The 17,047-nt window shown below is 39.9% G+C and overlaps 1 protein-coding gene across 9 annotated transcripts in view; it reads right to left on the bottom strand.

The window, feature by feature from the left end:
* mctp1a (multiple C2 domains, transmembrane 1a) overlaps positions 1-17,047 on the bottom strand; it is a 198,645-nt gene that overhangs the window by 61,338 nt on the left and 120,260 nt on the right. For all 9 annotated transcript variants that reach the window (XR_006084697.1, XM_042330679.1, XM_042330683.1 and 6 more), the window contains one exon: positions 3,881-3,974. Coding sequence is in view for 8 of the 9 variants with exons in the window: in XM_042330679.1 (XP_042186613.1) it covers positions 3,881-3,974 (94 nt within the window). In the remaining variant the exon portion in view is untranslated. The remainder of the gene's footprint in view (positions 1-3,880; positions 3,975-17,047) is intronic.

The raw sequence follows: 17,047 nt of genomic DNA, 5'->3' as shown, positions 1-17,047 counted from the left end.
CGATTGAAATGTTTTGAAGAAGAGAAAATATATCCCCCTCTAACGGTCCTTTAATAATATGCAGGCAATGTGGCTGCCAGCGGTTGTCGCTGGTGATGAACTTTCACCTTAATGGAGAGCACCAGAGGCGGCTGTCTCAGCCAATTACACGCTCAGGTTTGGAGGGCTACTTTGACGGTCCAGGTAAATGGCCAACCGGAGCTCCTCCCCGGGTTCATTTTCCATACCGGTGCTGGGTTCACGGCGAGAGCTTCAAACTAATTTCAGGCACCAGTTAGATAAGCGTGTTAAACTGAGCTAAGCAAAGCAGTGGAACTGAGGTGATGCCCTTGTCTTCCAGGAGGCAAGACTGAGTTCCTTTTTTTAGAGACATTGAAAGCAGCATGCTTTATGCTACAGTGTTGGAGAGTCTCAACACATACCTGCCATCACTACATCCCTATGACTACCCTTGCAAAGTGTTGATAAGTGTCATCAACAAATCTGTTACATAGTATTATTATTATTTTTGTTTAACCTTTATTTAACTAGGCAAGTCAGTTAAGAACAAATTCTTATTTTCAATGACGGCCTAGGAACAGTGGGTTAACTGCCTGCAGAACGACAGCTTTGTACCTTGTCAGCTCGGGGATTTGAACTTGGAACCTTTCGGTTACTAGTCCAACGCTCTAACCACTAGGCTACCCTGCCGCCCCTGCTGTAATATCGACGCCTCAGCTCAATGCACGTTTTTACTGTACACCAAATACCATTACAAAGATTGATCCTCCGAGAATAAACAAAGTTCCTCTTATACTGATGCAGTAAATTGATGTGCATATGCCTCCTTCACTGGGAAGACCCTGTGTGTCTCTGAAAGGCTGGAACAGCACGGGCGGTGCTCACACGGGTCAGAGCACCTCTCCAACTGGGATTGTTATTCTACTGGGCTGGAGTAGAGGTGCTCCATGTAAACACGACAATTAGAGTAGCGATGGGACAGACTTCCTGACAGAGAGAGAGAGAGAGAGAGAGAGAGAGAAAGAAGGGCCTTCTATGCCGTCAAAAGGAACATAACATTTGACATACCAATTAGGATCTGGTTAAAAATACTTGAATCAGTTACAGAACCCATTGCCCTTTATGGTTGTGAGGTCTGGGGTCCGCTAACCAACCAAGAATTCACAAAATAGAACGAACACCAAATTGAGACTCCGCCTGCAGAATTCTGCAAAAATATGCTCTTGTGTACAATGTAAAACACCAAATAATGCATGCAGAGCAGAATTAGGCTGATAACCACTAATTATCAAAATCCAGAATAGAGACGTTCAATTCAACAACCACCAAAAAGGAAGCGATTCCCAAACCTTCCATAACAAAGGCATCACCTACAGAGAGATGAACCTGGAGTAGAGTCCCCTAAGCAAGCTGGTCCTGGGGCTCTGTTCACAAACAGCAATGCAATTAGACCCAAACAAATCGATCACAAAAAGATAATTACTTGACACATTGGAAATAATTAATAAAAAAAACAGAGCAAACTATAATGCTATTTGGCCCTAAACAAAGAGTCCACAGTGGCAGAATACCTGACCACTGTGACTGACCCAAACTTAAGGAAATCTTTGGCTATGTACAGACTCAGTGAGCATAGCCTTGCTATTGAGAAAGGCTGCCGTAGACAGACCTGCCTATCAAGAGCAGACGGGCTGTGGTGGAAACTGAGATGCACTTCCTAACTTCCTGACAAATCTTTGACCATATTAGAGACACATATTTCCCTCATATTACACAGACCCACAAAGAATTCGAAAAAAAACACATTTTGATAAACTCCCATATCTACTGGGTGAAATACCACAGCAAGATTTGTGACTTGTTGCCACAAGAAAAGGGCAACCAGTGAAGAACAAACACCATTGTAAATACAACCTATATTTATGTTTATTTATGTTCCCTTTTGTAGTTGAACTATTTGCACATCATTATTTGCACATCATTGTATATAGACATAATATGACATTTGAAATGACTTTATTATTTTGGAACTTTTCTGAGTGTAATGCTAATTTTGTATTGCTTATTTCACTTTTGTTTATGACCTATTTCACTTGCTTTGGCAATGTAAACGTATGTTTCCCATGCCAATAAAGCCCCTCAAATGTTATAGAATTGAGAGAGTGGGTGTGAATAGGAGTGGAATGGAAAACAACTGCCTCTCACTGTCTCAATTCAATTCAAAGGGCTTTATTGGCGGGGAAACATGTGTTAACATTGCCAAAGAAGTGAGGTAAATAATATACAAAAGTGTCTCTCTCACTCATGCTCTCTCTGTCCCTCATGGTCTCTCTCTCATGGTCTCTGTCTCTGTCTCTCTCTCATGGTTTCTCTCTCTCTCATGGTCTCTCTCTCTCTCATGGTCTCTCTCTCTCTCGCTCATGGCCTCTCTCTCAAGTTCTCTCTCTCTATCTCGCTCTCATGGTCTCTCTCTCTCGTGGTCTCTCTTATGGTCTCTCTCTCACACATGGTCTCTCTCTCACTTATGGTATCTCTCTCACTTATGGTCTCTCTCTCACTTATGGTCTCTCTCTCACTTATGGTCTCTCTCTCTCTGGTTCTCATGGTCTCTCTCTCTCATGGTCTCTCTCTCACTTATGGTCTCTCTCTCATTCTCATGGTCTCTCTCTCTCTCGTTCTCATGGACTCTCTCTCATGGTCTCTCATGGTCTCTCTCTCTCTTTCCCTCTCCTTCCCTTGGGAACACCACACGCACACACAAAAACAAACACACACTGGAACAGCCGGGCAAGGTTAGCAGGTCAGTGTGGTGGACCTGACCATCTGAGAGGGTGGGGCTAGAGGATGGAGCAAACCATCTGAGAGATGGGGTGGTCGATCGGCTGAACAATCTGTGAGGGTGGGATTAGTGGAGGGTATGTACCATCTGGATAGGGGTGATACTGTTAAATTAAGGGTGGAGAGGAGAGAGAGAGAGAGAGAGAGGGAGAGCCTCGAAATGGTGATACTTGACAGTGCCTAGCTTTCCACAAATGCTCACACTGACAACACCACCGGAGTACAATGCATGAAAAGAGGACACACAAACTTCACTCAAAGGACATTTGAGGCATTGCACTTCTGTTGGACTAAACGGTTTGATGGCTATCCTATGCACTTCCCTACCGTAGGCCATATTTGTCCATCATTACACAAGAAACACATTTCTGCAGAAGTTCTGGGCTGAAAGTGGCTGAATACTTAACTGTAGAATAGCTACGGTAAAACCCAGACTGAGATATGAGTTCTGTATTGAGGTCAGCAGCACATAGCGGAGGGATTCCCATTTGTTTCTCTGGTAAAAAAAAACAAAAGGCAGAGCCATTAGCCCTTGTTACTGCCGCTTCGCTATCTCCAACAAGGAAATGGAGGAGCGTGGCTCTAGCTGCTAATGTGTGTGGGTCCTCGCCCCTGAATAAGGCCAAGCTAACTCCCTCCCACTTCCCTTCAACTAGATAACACACACTGTGAAACAGTAAAGTAGGCCTGTCCACTGTAGACCTTATTAAAAGTGTGAATTAATGGAGAAACTAGGATGTCAGAGAAATATTTTGGAGACTTGGAGGTTTAAATGAAGCTTCTCCCCTATATGAATTAAATCCAGAAGAAACCAGATGTTCTGTAGTCTAGATACTGTCTCGATGGGTTCTTGTTGGCCATTGTCAATTACAACTACATTGATGGATTGATGTTTTATACACTTGACATGGGAGGATTCAATTTGGTAGAAACTAACAGACAAGCAGGTGTGTTTTTAAGCGACAGATTTACTAAAATGCTTCGCTCTTGATAGCCGAGAAGAAGGTCTTCACGTCAATTGAAGGAGTTTTAGTTGACTTACCTGTGACGTCTGCTGCCATCAGCCTCTCTGCTCTGATGACCTTCACCTGGACCATACCCACATCTTTCAGGTTGTGGAACGACCTCAGCACACTCTGCAGGATAGAGGTCAGAGGTCAGGGGTGAAGAGTACATTGAGTACATTAAGCTTAGCGTAACCCTTTTTGAGTTCAGCAATTCACCACTGACATTCAAACGGTCACATCAAGGGGAGTTGAACTGGCAAGATGTCCTTTTATTGTCAAGCCAGTCAATGTTTCCCCCCTCTCTGTCTCTTTTTTTATTTTGACACACGTGTCAGAATAATATCATTACCTTCTCTATTTTGTGTGAACAGAGCGAGAGAGAGAGAGAGAGAGAGAGAGAGAGAGAGAGACACAGAGGCAGAGGGCGAGAGAAACAGCGAGAGCGAGATACAGAGCGAACGAAAGAGCGAGAGAAAGAGTGAGAAACACCATTTACTGATAATAGAGATATTGCAGAGCTCAGCCACTCCCACTGAGGCATGACTGGTACTCAGGCAGTGATGTGATAGTTACTGGGCACCATCACTTATTTACTGGCCATACTGGTACACACACACACACACACACACACACACACACACACACACACACACACACACACACACACACACACACACACACACACACACACACACACACACACACACACACACACACACACCTCCACTCTCTCTGTGACCTTTTCCACACTCAATGAAAACACATATCTCCATGTTAGCACCAGCATCATTGTCACTTCACACAGGTCAGACAGGCAGGCAGCACAGATAAAGAACAGAGCTGAGGAGGTCAATGTGTGTGTGTCACGGCATAAGCATTCACACAAACACACACAATCTGACACACACACACACACACACACACAAAGACATGCACTGAGGCCGTACTGAGAGACATGCTGGCGTGTCTTAAAAGCAGTGAAAACGCACTTCACTTCAATTTATTTCTCTCTCTGGCAATAACCCCTTACATACCCAGAGGAGTAATTATAATTTACATTTTGGAGTCAGGGCGAGGCTACAGACTTAATTTATTATAAACTCTATCAGCCTCTGCCTGTTTCCAGCGATATTATTGTTGAAAAGCCTTCGAAAAAAGATGAGAGGAGAGGAAGGAGAGGGAGAAAAAAACCCTTTCCACATAAGTTTAATACATGATTTCTCTGAAGATATGACAGCTTGTTATTTGTGATTATTGGGGACGGACTAAAAGAGAGAGAGAGAAAAAAACATGGCTGATTTGTGAAGCCGGAACATTTCCATAGCAGAGGAATTTCTGATTTGCGTGGCTGCCTTTTCAGGCCCACTCAATAGACAGGCAGATAGATTGAAAAGCTCAGGAGATGAGGCCTCTTTATTTTTTTAATGAAAGGCTGTAGAATATATTTTCTCACCCTCCATCCTCCCAGCTACCAAGCTGACGAGGCTCTCGCTCTCTATATATCTGGGTTCAGCCTAGCCCCATTACTGAAGAGGATCCACCCCCCCCAACCTCCTACCCGCCAGCAGGGATTGGCTGGGGAGGTGGGGGTAGAGGGGGGTAGCATGTGGCTAGGGTGAGTAAGGGGGAGGAGGGGATGGTAATATGGCGGGGCCCCTGGCTTGACTGACAGCTTGTCACCGTGACGTCTTATTCCATCTCTGTTGTGGTGAAAATGAATGTCAGCGCGCCGGGCCTTATGACTCGCTGTCATCTCGGAGGAGCCTCACCTTTTATCAACGCTCCAAATAACATTTCATCCCCACCGTCTGCAGGACGGACAATCCGGTCAGGGGACATTAAATCGGATGACTGTGAAATGTCATAATAAAAATGGAATGCTAACAGCTTCCGCATCCTCCTCTCTCCCCTCTCTCTCTGCAGTTCTCTCTAACCCTTCCGCATCCTCCTCTCTCCCCTCTCTCTCTGCAGTTCTCTCTAACCCTTCCGCATCCTCCTCTCTCCCCTCTCTCTCTGCAGTTCTCTCTAACCCTTCCGCTCCTCCTAGTTGCCCCCTCGCTGCTATGTGTGTGTTGAGGGTGAGCTATGGGGGTGTAGGGGCTGCAGGAGTTGAGTAGAGTGGAGTGGCACCACTTGAGGAGAGGTCAGTGTGTGTACCCCCAAGCCCATTAAGACCCATTAGTCCAGTTCCTCCTCCCCCATTAGTATGCATAAGTCCTGCCCGCTCCCTCTTCTCGCCTCACCTTAAAACAGCTGACATACCCAACACACTACAGAGCACCATTACTGGGCTTGGCAGAGGGGTGAAGTAGAGGAAACCATGTTAACATCTGAACACTGGTGGATCAAGACTTAAGGCTAAAGAAAAGACATACACAGAATGGAATATTTGCACAGATACACAACCAAGATACAGATACACTGTCACCATACATATACACTATCAACATACAGATACACTATCACCATACAGATACACTATCACCATACAGATACACTATCACCATACAGATACACTATCAACAAACAGATACACTATCACCATACAGATACACTATCACCATACAGATACACTATCAACATACAGATACACTATCAACATACAGATACACTATCACCATACAGATACACTATCAAGACACAGATTCACTATCAATATACAGATACACTATCACCATACAGATACACTATCACCATACAGATACACTATCACCATACATATATACAATATCACCATACAGATACACTATCACCATACATATATACACTATCAACATACAGATACACTATCACCATACAGATACACTATCACCATACAGATACACTATCACCATACAGATACGCTATCACCATACAGATACACTATCACCATACAGATACACTATCACCATACAGATACACTATCACCATACAGATACACTATCAAGACACAGATTCACTATCAATATACAGATACACTATCACCATACAGATACACTATCACCATACAGATACACTATCACCATACATATATACACTATCACCATACAGATACACTATCACCATACATATATACACTATCAACATACAGATACACTATCACCATACAGATACACTATCAAGACACAGATTCACTATCAATATACAGATACACTATCACCATACAGATACACTATAACCATACAGATACACTATCACCATACATATACACTATCACCATACATATACACTATCACCATACAGATACACTATCAACATACAGATACACTATCAACATACAGATACACTATCACCATACATATACACTATCAAGACACAGATTCACTATCAATATACAGATACACTATCACCATACAGATACACTATCACCATACAGATACACTATCACCATACATATATACACTATCAACATACAGATACACTATCAAGATACAGATACACTATCAATATACAGATACACTATCACCATACATATACACTATCAACATACAGATACACTATCACCATACAGATACACTATCACCATACAGATACACTATCACCATACAGATACACTATCACCATACATATACACTATCACCATACAGATACACTATCAAGACACAGATTCACTATCAATATACAGATACACTATCACCATACATATACACTATCACCATACAGATACACTATCACCATACAGATACACTATCACCATACAGATACACTATCACCATACAGATACACTATCAACATACAGATACACTATCACCATACAGATACACTATCACCATACAGATACACTATCACCATACAGATACACTATCACCATACAGATACACTATCACCATACATATACACTATCAACATACAGATACACTATCACCATACAGATACACTATCACCATACATATATACACTATCAACATACAGATACACTATCACCATACAGATACACTATCAAGACACAGATTCACTATCAATATACAGATACACTATCACCATACAGATACACTATCACCATACAGATACACTATCACCATACATATACACTATCACCATACATATACACTATCACCATACAGATACACTATCAACATACAGATACACTATCAACATACAGATACACTATCACCATACATATACACTATCAAGACACAGATTCACTATCAATATACAGATACACTATCACCATACAGATACACTATCACCATACAGATACACTATCACCATACATATATACACTATCAACATACAGATACACTATCAATATACAGATACACTATCACCATACATATACACTATCAACATACAGATACACTATCACCATACAGATACACTATCACCATACATATACACTATCACCATACAGATACACTATCAAGATACAGATACACTATCACCATACATATACACTATCACCATACAGATACACTATCAAGACACAGATTCACTATCAATATACAGATACACTATCACCATACATATACACTATCACCATACAGATACACTATCACCATACAGATACACTATCACCATACAGATACACTATCACCATACAGATACACTATCAACATACAGATACACTATCACCATACAGATACACTATCACCATACAGATACACTATCACCATACAGATACACTATCACCATACATATACACTATCAACATACAGATACACTATCACCATACAGATACACTATCACAGATACACTATCACCATACAGATACACTATCACAGATACACTATCACCATACAGATACACTATCACCATACATATACACTATCACCATACAGATACACTATCATGACACAGATTCACTATCAAGATACAGATACACTATAAATGTATATATACACTATCAAGATACATATACATTATAACCATACAGATACACTATCAAGATACATATACACTATCCCCATACAGATACACTATCACCATACATATACACTATCACCATACAGATACACTATCACCATACAGATACACTATCACCATACAGATACACTATCACCATACAGACACACTATCACAGATACACTATCACCATACAGATACACTACCAAGATACAGATACACTATCACCACACAGATACACTATCAACATTCAGATACACTATCAACCATACAGATACACTATCAAGATACATATACACTATCAAGATACATATACACTATCAAGATACATATACACTATTACCATACAGATACACTATCAAGATACAGATACACTATCAAGGTACATATACACTATCACCATACAGATACACTATCAAGATACAGATACACTATCACCATACAGATACACTATCACCATACATATACAATTAAATGAATGCAACCAACACATGCACTGCATACACAACATCCTACAGTAAACCCTCCACGTTTCTCATCATGGTAGAATAACTGACAGCTAGAGAGACAGTAGTCTGTCAGTCCATTCGGCACAATAAGAGCCAAACCTACTACATGGGAGAAATACCACACCCAACATCTACAAGCCCACCCACCCATGTCCCTCCACTGTTCATCAAACAGACGAATGCTTATGAAAGCCTAGGCCCAGTGTATAATAGAGACATATAGGATGGGAAAATGGTCTTTGAGAAGCCCAACATCTCCAGAGCCCACTCTCAGGTGGGCATTGTCTGTTGTCTTTAATGGCGGCAGATTAGGGAAGGGTAAACGCCTGCAATACACGCTTACCTCGGAGAGCTAACGGGCTAACGTCCACATCCTGTTCCCACATGCTATTAAACCAGGGACTTAACATAGATGGTGGGGGCGGAGAGTGGGGAGGTTCAATAGCCCGGCCCTGTGCCCCTCCCTCTTCTCCTCTCCTCTAGCAGCCAGATGAAAGCTGAAAGTCATCTGATATGTCAGCGCTGCGTTAATGATGTCGGGCCAGTGGTGAGAAGCCATGGACGGAGGAAGGATTTAATTGCGTTTGTTCCTCATCTATACGTTTTTAAGGAGCCAGCATATGTGCTTCAAAGCCCAGGTGCTATGATGATGACAATGCATGGCACTTGTAACCCCCACCGACATCCCCCTTCCCTAAGTCGTTTATTGGTTAGTTGATGGAGGGTGAGGGTGCAGGGTGCAGGTTAGCTGGTGTGTTAGGGAGGTTGCAGTGATTAGCACTAGTGGGTGCTTTGTACGGCCGTCTGCTAGACAGCTGATTCCATACTGATGATATCAGGGAAGACATTTGCCGGAGCAATGCTTCACACACACCTCCTTACGCACACACATATTCATGAACACATGCACACCCGAGACACACACAGACCCACACACACATGCACACGCACGCACGTGAGCACACACACACATTCAGACTAATCTGCTTTGGAGAGTATTGTACAGAATTAGTGGTGACACTTGCTGTTATCGGTCTGCCTTGATAAGGTACATCTTTATTAAATTCTCTCATTGAAAGGGCATCAGTCAGGAGAAAAGGAATACGCTAATGGTGGCAGTCCTCTTCAAACCAAACCATACCACACTGTCCCCCACCGACTCACCACTCATCCCTCCATCCCTCCATCCTCCACTTGCTGCTAGTCGGGTGGCCAGTGGGGTCGTTGGTGGGAGACAGAGAGCATAGCCTGCACAGAAAGACCAAGAGCGAGCGAGAAAACGAAGGAGAGAGAAGATGGGGGGGAAATGTCTCTCCTTTACAGAACAGAAAAAGGGGGGCGGCAGTTGTGAAAGGTGAAATAGCTTTTTCTTTTCATTTTGCACGCCTACCCCTTCCAACGCAACCCTCACCCCTTACCTCTCGCTCCCTATTACACACCCACACCCACTTACACACACATTCCCCTCCCCGCCCTTGCTCTAAGTGTGTTTAGGAAGAGAGTCGCGACCGCTGCCTGTTTCGGTCCTAGAGCTCCCCCCTCTGAGCATGGGACGCCACTACAGCGTGGAGAGTGCTCTCGTGGCCAGCCAATGAGGTGCTAGCGTGGTATGTAGGTCACGCGTCCGTGGTTGGCCTGTGGAGCGCTCTCCACTGGAGCTCACCCAGATCAAACACACAACCCAGCAGGAATCTAAACTTAAATTAGAGCACAGTTTACACACAAACACACACACACACAGAATCAAATTCCCACATACAAACAAATGAAATAGGTTGCTAGAATATGGTGCAACTACAGAGAAACAAAACACACACACACACACAGCGTGATAGAGGAATGAGCATTTCCTGTCTTAATGAAGGAGCCCAGCACAGCGCTGGGACGTATGCTGAGACTCCTCCAGGCCTCAATCTGCATTATCAGCGTGTTAAGCAACTGCCATCAGACAACATACTGTTGATATGTGACGAGTGTCCCCTGTCAGGGCTGTCAATGCGAGAGCTGCAGTGCCCAGGTTGTGTGTGTGTGCGTGCGCGAGAGCGCGCGAGAGCGTGTGCGTGCGTGTCTTTGTGCTGGGCAAATGGCTGAGAGTGACAGCAAATGAAGGGTTAACAGCGCTAAGACAAAGGGACAGGCGAAGTGTATTGTGCTGTGTGGAGGGCCTCAGGAACACAGGGGGCCTAGGACTCCTCAGAGAGACACCAAGCCTTTTTCAGCTAACAGGCACACACACACACAGACGCGCACACACAGGCATACAAACAGTAACACACTAGCAGACACCACAGATCCTTTTGAATATTCAAAAATAATCATATTCACACCCCCTCACATTTTGGTATAAAAACACACACTAATGGAGAGAGGGGAGGGAGTCACGGCAGCTTCAGTTTCAATAGAACCTGTCAGAGTCCGTCTTCTTTCTTAACCTCTCAACCCCCTCTTTTCTTTCTCTTCTCCGTACCCATCCTCTCATCTACGGTCCCCTCCCCTCTTTCAGCGGTAGATACCAGGTCAAAGCCCAGTTCTCACTCGAAATCCAAGGCGATATTTGACATTCGTTCAGGTCGCCAGGACGTCAGGGGATGCCTTCAAAACCAGCCACTAGGGGCAACGGTGAGCGCCATTCCCATTAAGTAGGCTTGCAGCATGCTAGGGTGTTATGGATGGGAGATCGGCGAGCTCCAGCTCCAAGGGTTGCGTGTTCAATCCCAGTGGTAGCAACACATCTTTACAAATGTCAAACAGTGTCAAACTGAAATCTTGGTGCAAAAAATCTACAAAAGTGATTTTATTGTTACATACACTGGATAGGTGTATTAAAATGTGTTTCTATTGTTACATACACTGGATAGGTGTGTCAAAATGTGTTTCTATTGTTACATACACTGGATAGGTATGTCAAAATGTGTTTCTATTGTTACATACACTGGATAGGTGTATCAAAATGTGTTTCTATTGTTACATACACTGGATAGGTGTATCAAAAGTGATTTTATTGTTACATACACTGGATAGGTGTATCAAAATGTGTTTCTATTGTTACATACACTGGATAGGTGTATCAAAATGTGTTTCTATTGTTACATACACTGGATAGGTGTATCAAAAGTGATTTTATTGTTACATACACTGGATAGGTGTATCAAAATGAAATGTGTTTCTATTGTTACATACACTGAATAGGTGTGTCAAAATGTGTTTCTATTGTTACATACACTGGATAGGTGTATCAAAATGTGTTTCTATTGTTACATACACTGGATAGGTGTATTCAAGTGTGTTTCTATTGTTACATACACTGGATAGGTGTATCAAAATGTGTTTCTATTGTTACATATACTGGATAGGTGTACCAAAATGTGTTTCTATTGTTACATACACTGGATAGGTGTATCAAAATGTGTTTCTATTGTTACATACAATTGATAGGTGTATCAAAATGTGTTTTAATTGTTACATACACTGGATATGTGTATCAAAATGTGTTTCTATTGTTACATACACTGGATAGGTGTATCAAAATGTGTTTCTATTGTTAAATACACTGGATAGGTGTATCAAAATGTGTTTCTATTGTTACATACACTGGATAGGTGTATCAAAATGTGTTTCTATTGTTGCATACACTGGATAGGTGTATCAAAATGTGTTTATATTGTTACATAGAGTGGATAGGTGTATCAAAATGTGTTTCTATTGTTACATACATTGGATAGGTGTATCAAAATTTAATGTGTGTCTATTGTTAAATACACTGGATAGGTGTATCAACATGTGTTTCTATTGTTACATACACTGGATAGTTGTATCAAAATGTGTTTCTATTGTTACATACACTGGATAGGTGTATCAAAATGTGTTTCTATTGTTACATACACTGGATAGGTGTATCAAAATGTGTTTCTATTGTTACATACACTGGATAGGTGTATCAAAATGTGTTTCTATTGTTACATACATTGGATAGGTGTATCAGAATTTAATGTGTTTCTATTGTTAAATACACTGGATAGGTGTATCAAAATGTGTTTCTATTGTTACATATACTGGATAGGTGTACCAAAATGTGTTTCTATTGTTACATACACTGGATAGGTGTATTAAAGTGTGTTTCTATTGTTACATACACTGGATAGGTGTATCAAAATGTGTTTCTATTGTTACATACACTGGATAGGTGTATCAAAATGTGTTTCTATTGTTACATACACTGGATAGGTGTATAAAAATGTGTTTCTATTGTTACATACACCAGATAGGTGTATTAAAGTGTGTTTCTATTGTTACATACACTGGATAGGTGTATCAAAATGTGTTTTAATTGTTACATACACTGGATATGTGTATCAAAATGTGTTTCTATTGTTACATACACTGGATAGGTGTATCAAAATGTGTTTCTATTGTTAAATACACTGGATTGGTGTATCAAAATGTGTTTCTATTGTTACATACACTGGATAGGTGTATCAAAATGTGTTTCTATTGTTGCATACACTGGATAGGTGTATCAAAATGTGTTTATATTGTTACATACACTGGATAGGTGTATCAAAATGTGTTTCTATTGTTACATACATTGGATAGGTGTATCAAAATTTAATGTGTTTCTATTGTTAAATACACTGGATAGGTGTATCAACATGTGTTTATATTGTTACATACACTGGATAGTTGTATCAAAATGTGTTTCTATTGTTACATACACTGGATAGGTGTATCAAAATGTGTTTCTATTGTTACATACACTGGATAGGTGTATCAAAATGTGTTTCTATTGTTACATACACTGGATAGGTGTATCAAAATGTGTTTCTATTGTTACATACATTGGATAGGTGTATCAGAATTTAATGTGTTTCTATTGTTAAATACACTGGATAGGTGTATCAACATGTGTTTCTATTGTTACATACACTGGATATGTGTATTAAAGTGTGTTTCTATTGTTACATACACTGGATAGGTGTGTCAAAATGTGTTTCTATTGTTAAATACACTGGATAGTTGTATCAAAATGTGTTTATATTGTTACATACACTGGATAGGTGTATCAAAATTAAATGTGTTTCTATAGTTAAATACACTGGATACGTGTATCAACATGTGTTTCTATTGTTACATACACTGGATAGGTGTATTAAAGTGTGTTTCTATTGTTACATACACCGGGTAGTTGTATCAAAATGTGTTTCTATTGTTACATACACTGGATAGGTGTATCAACATGTGTTTCTATTGTTAAATACACTGGATAGGTGTATCAAAATGTGTTTCTATTGTTACATACAATTGATAGGTGTATCAAAATGTGTTTCTATTGTTACATACACTGGATAGGTGTATTAAAGTGTGTTTCTATTGTTACATACACTGGATATGTGTATCAAAATGTGTTTCTATTGTTACATACACTGGATAGGTGTATCAAAATGTGTTTCTATTGTTAAATACACTGGATAGGTGTATCAAAATGTGTTTCTATTGTTACATACACTGGATAGGTGTATCAAAATGTGTTTCTATTGTTGCATACACTGGATAGGTGTATCAAAATGTGTTTATATTGTTACATAGAGTGGATAGGTGTATCAAAATGTGTTTCTATTGTTACATACATTGGATAGGTGTATCAAAATTTAATGTGTGTCTATTGTTAAATACACTGGATAGGTGTATCAACATGTGTTTCTATTGTTACATACACTGGATAGTTGTATCAAAATGTGTTTCTATTGTTACATACACTGGATAGGTGTATCAAAATGTGTTTCTATTGTTACATACACTGGATAGGTGTATCAAAATGTGTTTCTATTGTTACATACACTGGATAGGTGTATCAAAATGTGTTTCTATTGTTACATACATTGGATAGGTGTATCAGAATTTAATGTGTTTCTATTGTTAAATACACTGGATAGGTGTATCAAAATGTGTTTCTATTGTTACATATACTGGATAGGTGTACCAAAATGTGTTTCTATTGTTACATATACTGGATAGGTGTACCAAAATGTGTTTCTATTGTTACATACACTGGATAGGTGTATTAAAGTGTGTTTCTATTGTTACATACACTGGATAGGTGTATCAAAATGTGTTTCTATTGTTACATACACTGGATAGGTGTATAAAAATGTGTTTCTATTGTTACATACACCAGATAGGTGTATTAAAGTGTGTTTCTATTGTTACATACACTGGATAGGTGTATCAAAATGTGTTTTAATTGTTACATACACTGGATATGTGTATCAAAATGTGTTTCTATTGTTACATACACTGGATAGGTGTATCAAAATGTGTTTCTATTGTTAAATACACTGGATTGGTGTATCAAAATGTGTTTCTATTGTTACATACACTGGATAGGTGTATCAAAATGTGTTTCTATTGTTGCATACACTGGATAGGTGTATCAAAATGTGTTTATATTGTTACATACACTGGATAGGTGTATCAAAATGTGTTTCTATTGTTACATACATTGGATAGGTGTATCAAAATTTAATGTGTTTCTATTGTTAAATACACTGGATAGGTGTATCAACATGTGTTTATATTGTTACATACACTGGATAGTTGTATCAAAATGTGTTTCTATTGTTACATACACTGGATAGGTGTATCAAAATGTGTTTCTATTGTTACATACACTGGATAGGTGTATCAAAATGTGTTTCTATTGTTACATACACTGGATAGGTGTATCAAAATGTGTTTCTATTGTTACATACATTGGATAGGTGTATCAGAATTTAATGTGTTTCTATTGTTAAATACACTGGATAGGTGTATCAACATGTGTTTCTATTGTTACATACACTGGATATGTGTATTAAAGTGTGTTTCTATTGTTACATACACTGGATAGGTGTGTCAAAATGTGTTTCTATTGTTAAATACACTGGATAGTTGTATCAAAATGTGTTTATATTGTTACATACACTGGATAGGTGTATCAAAATTAAATGTGTTTCTATAGTTAAATACACTGGATACGTGTATCAACATGTGTTTCTATTGTTACATACACTGGATAGGTGTATTAAAGTGTGTTTCTATTGTTACATACACCGGGTAGTTGTATCAAAATGTGTTTCTATTGTTACATACACTGGATAGGTGTATCAACATGTGTTTCTATTGTTAAATACACTGGATAGGTGTATTGAAATGTGTTTCTATTGTTACATACACTGGATAGGTGTATCAAAATGTGTTTCTATTGTTACATACACTGGATAGGTGAATCAAAATGTGTTTCTATTGTTACATACACTTGATAGGTGAATCAACATGTGTTTCTAGTGTTACATACACTGGATAGGTGTATAAAAATGTGTTTCTAGTGTTACATACACTGGATAGGTGTATTAAAGTGTGTTTCTATTGTTACATACACTGGATAGGTGTATTAAAGTGTGTTTCTATTGTTACATACACTGGATAGGTGTATCACAATGTGTTTCTATTGTTGCATACACTGGATAGGTGTATTAAAGTGTGTTTCTATTGTTACATACACTGGATAGGTGTATTAAAGTGTGTTTCTATTGTTACATACACTGGATAGGTGTATCACAATGTGTTTCTATTTTTTACATACACTGGATAGGTGTATATACATGTGTTTTCATTGTCACATACACTGGGGGCGGCAGGTAGCCTAGTGGTTGTAGCGTTGGGCCAGTAACCAAAAGGTTGCTAGAACCAATGCCTGAGCTGACAAGGTAAAAATCTGTCATTGTGCCCCTGAACAAGGCAGTTAACCCACTGTCGCCCTGGTTGGAAATGGCATCCAATGAAAACAAGTTGTGACAAAGTGTTGTTGCTTGATGTCTTCACACGAGGGAGCAGGAG

Source organism: Oncorhynchus tshawytscha, linkage group LG12, assembly GCF_018296145.1.
Source record: "Oncorhynchus tshawytscha isolate Ot180627B linkage group LG12, Otsh_v2.0, whole genome shotgun sequence".
NCBI classification, from domain to species: domain Eukaryota; kingdom Metazoa; phylum Chordata; class Actinopteri; order Salmoniformes; family Salmonidae; genus Oncorhynchus; species Oncorhynchus tshawytscha.
This window is presented reverse-complemented; position numbering and strand designations above follow the sequence as displayed.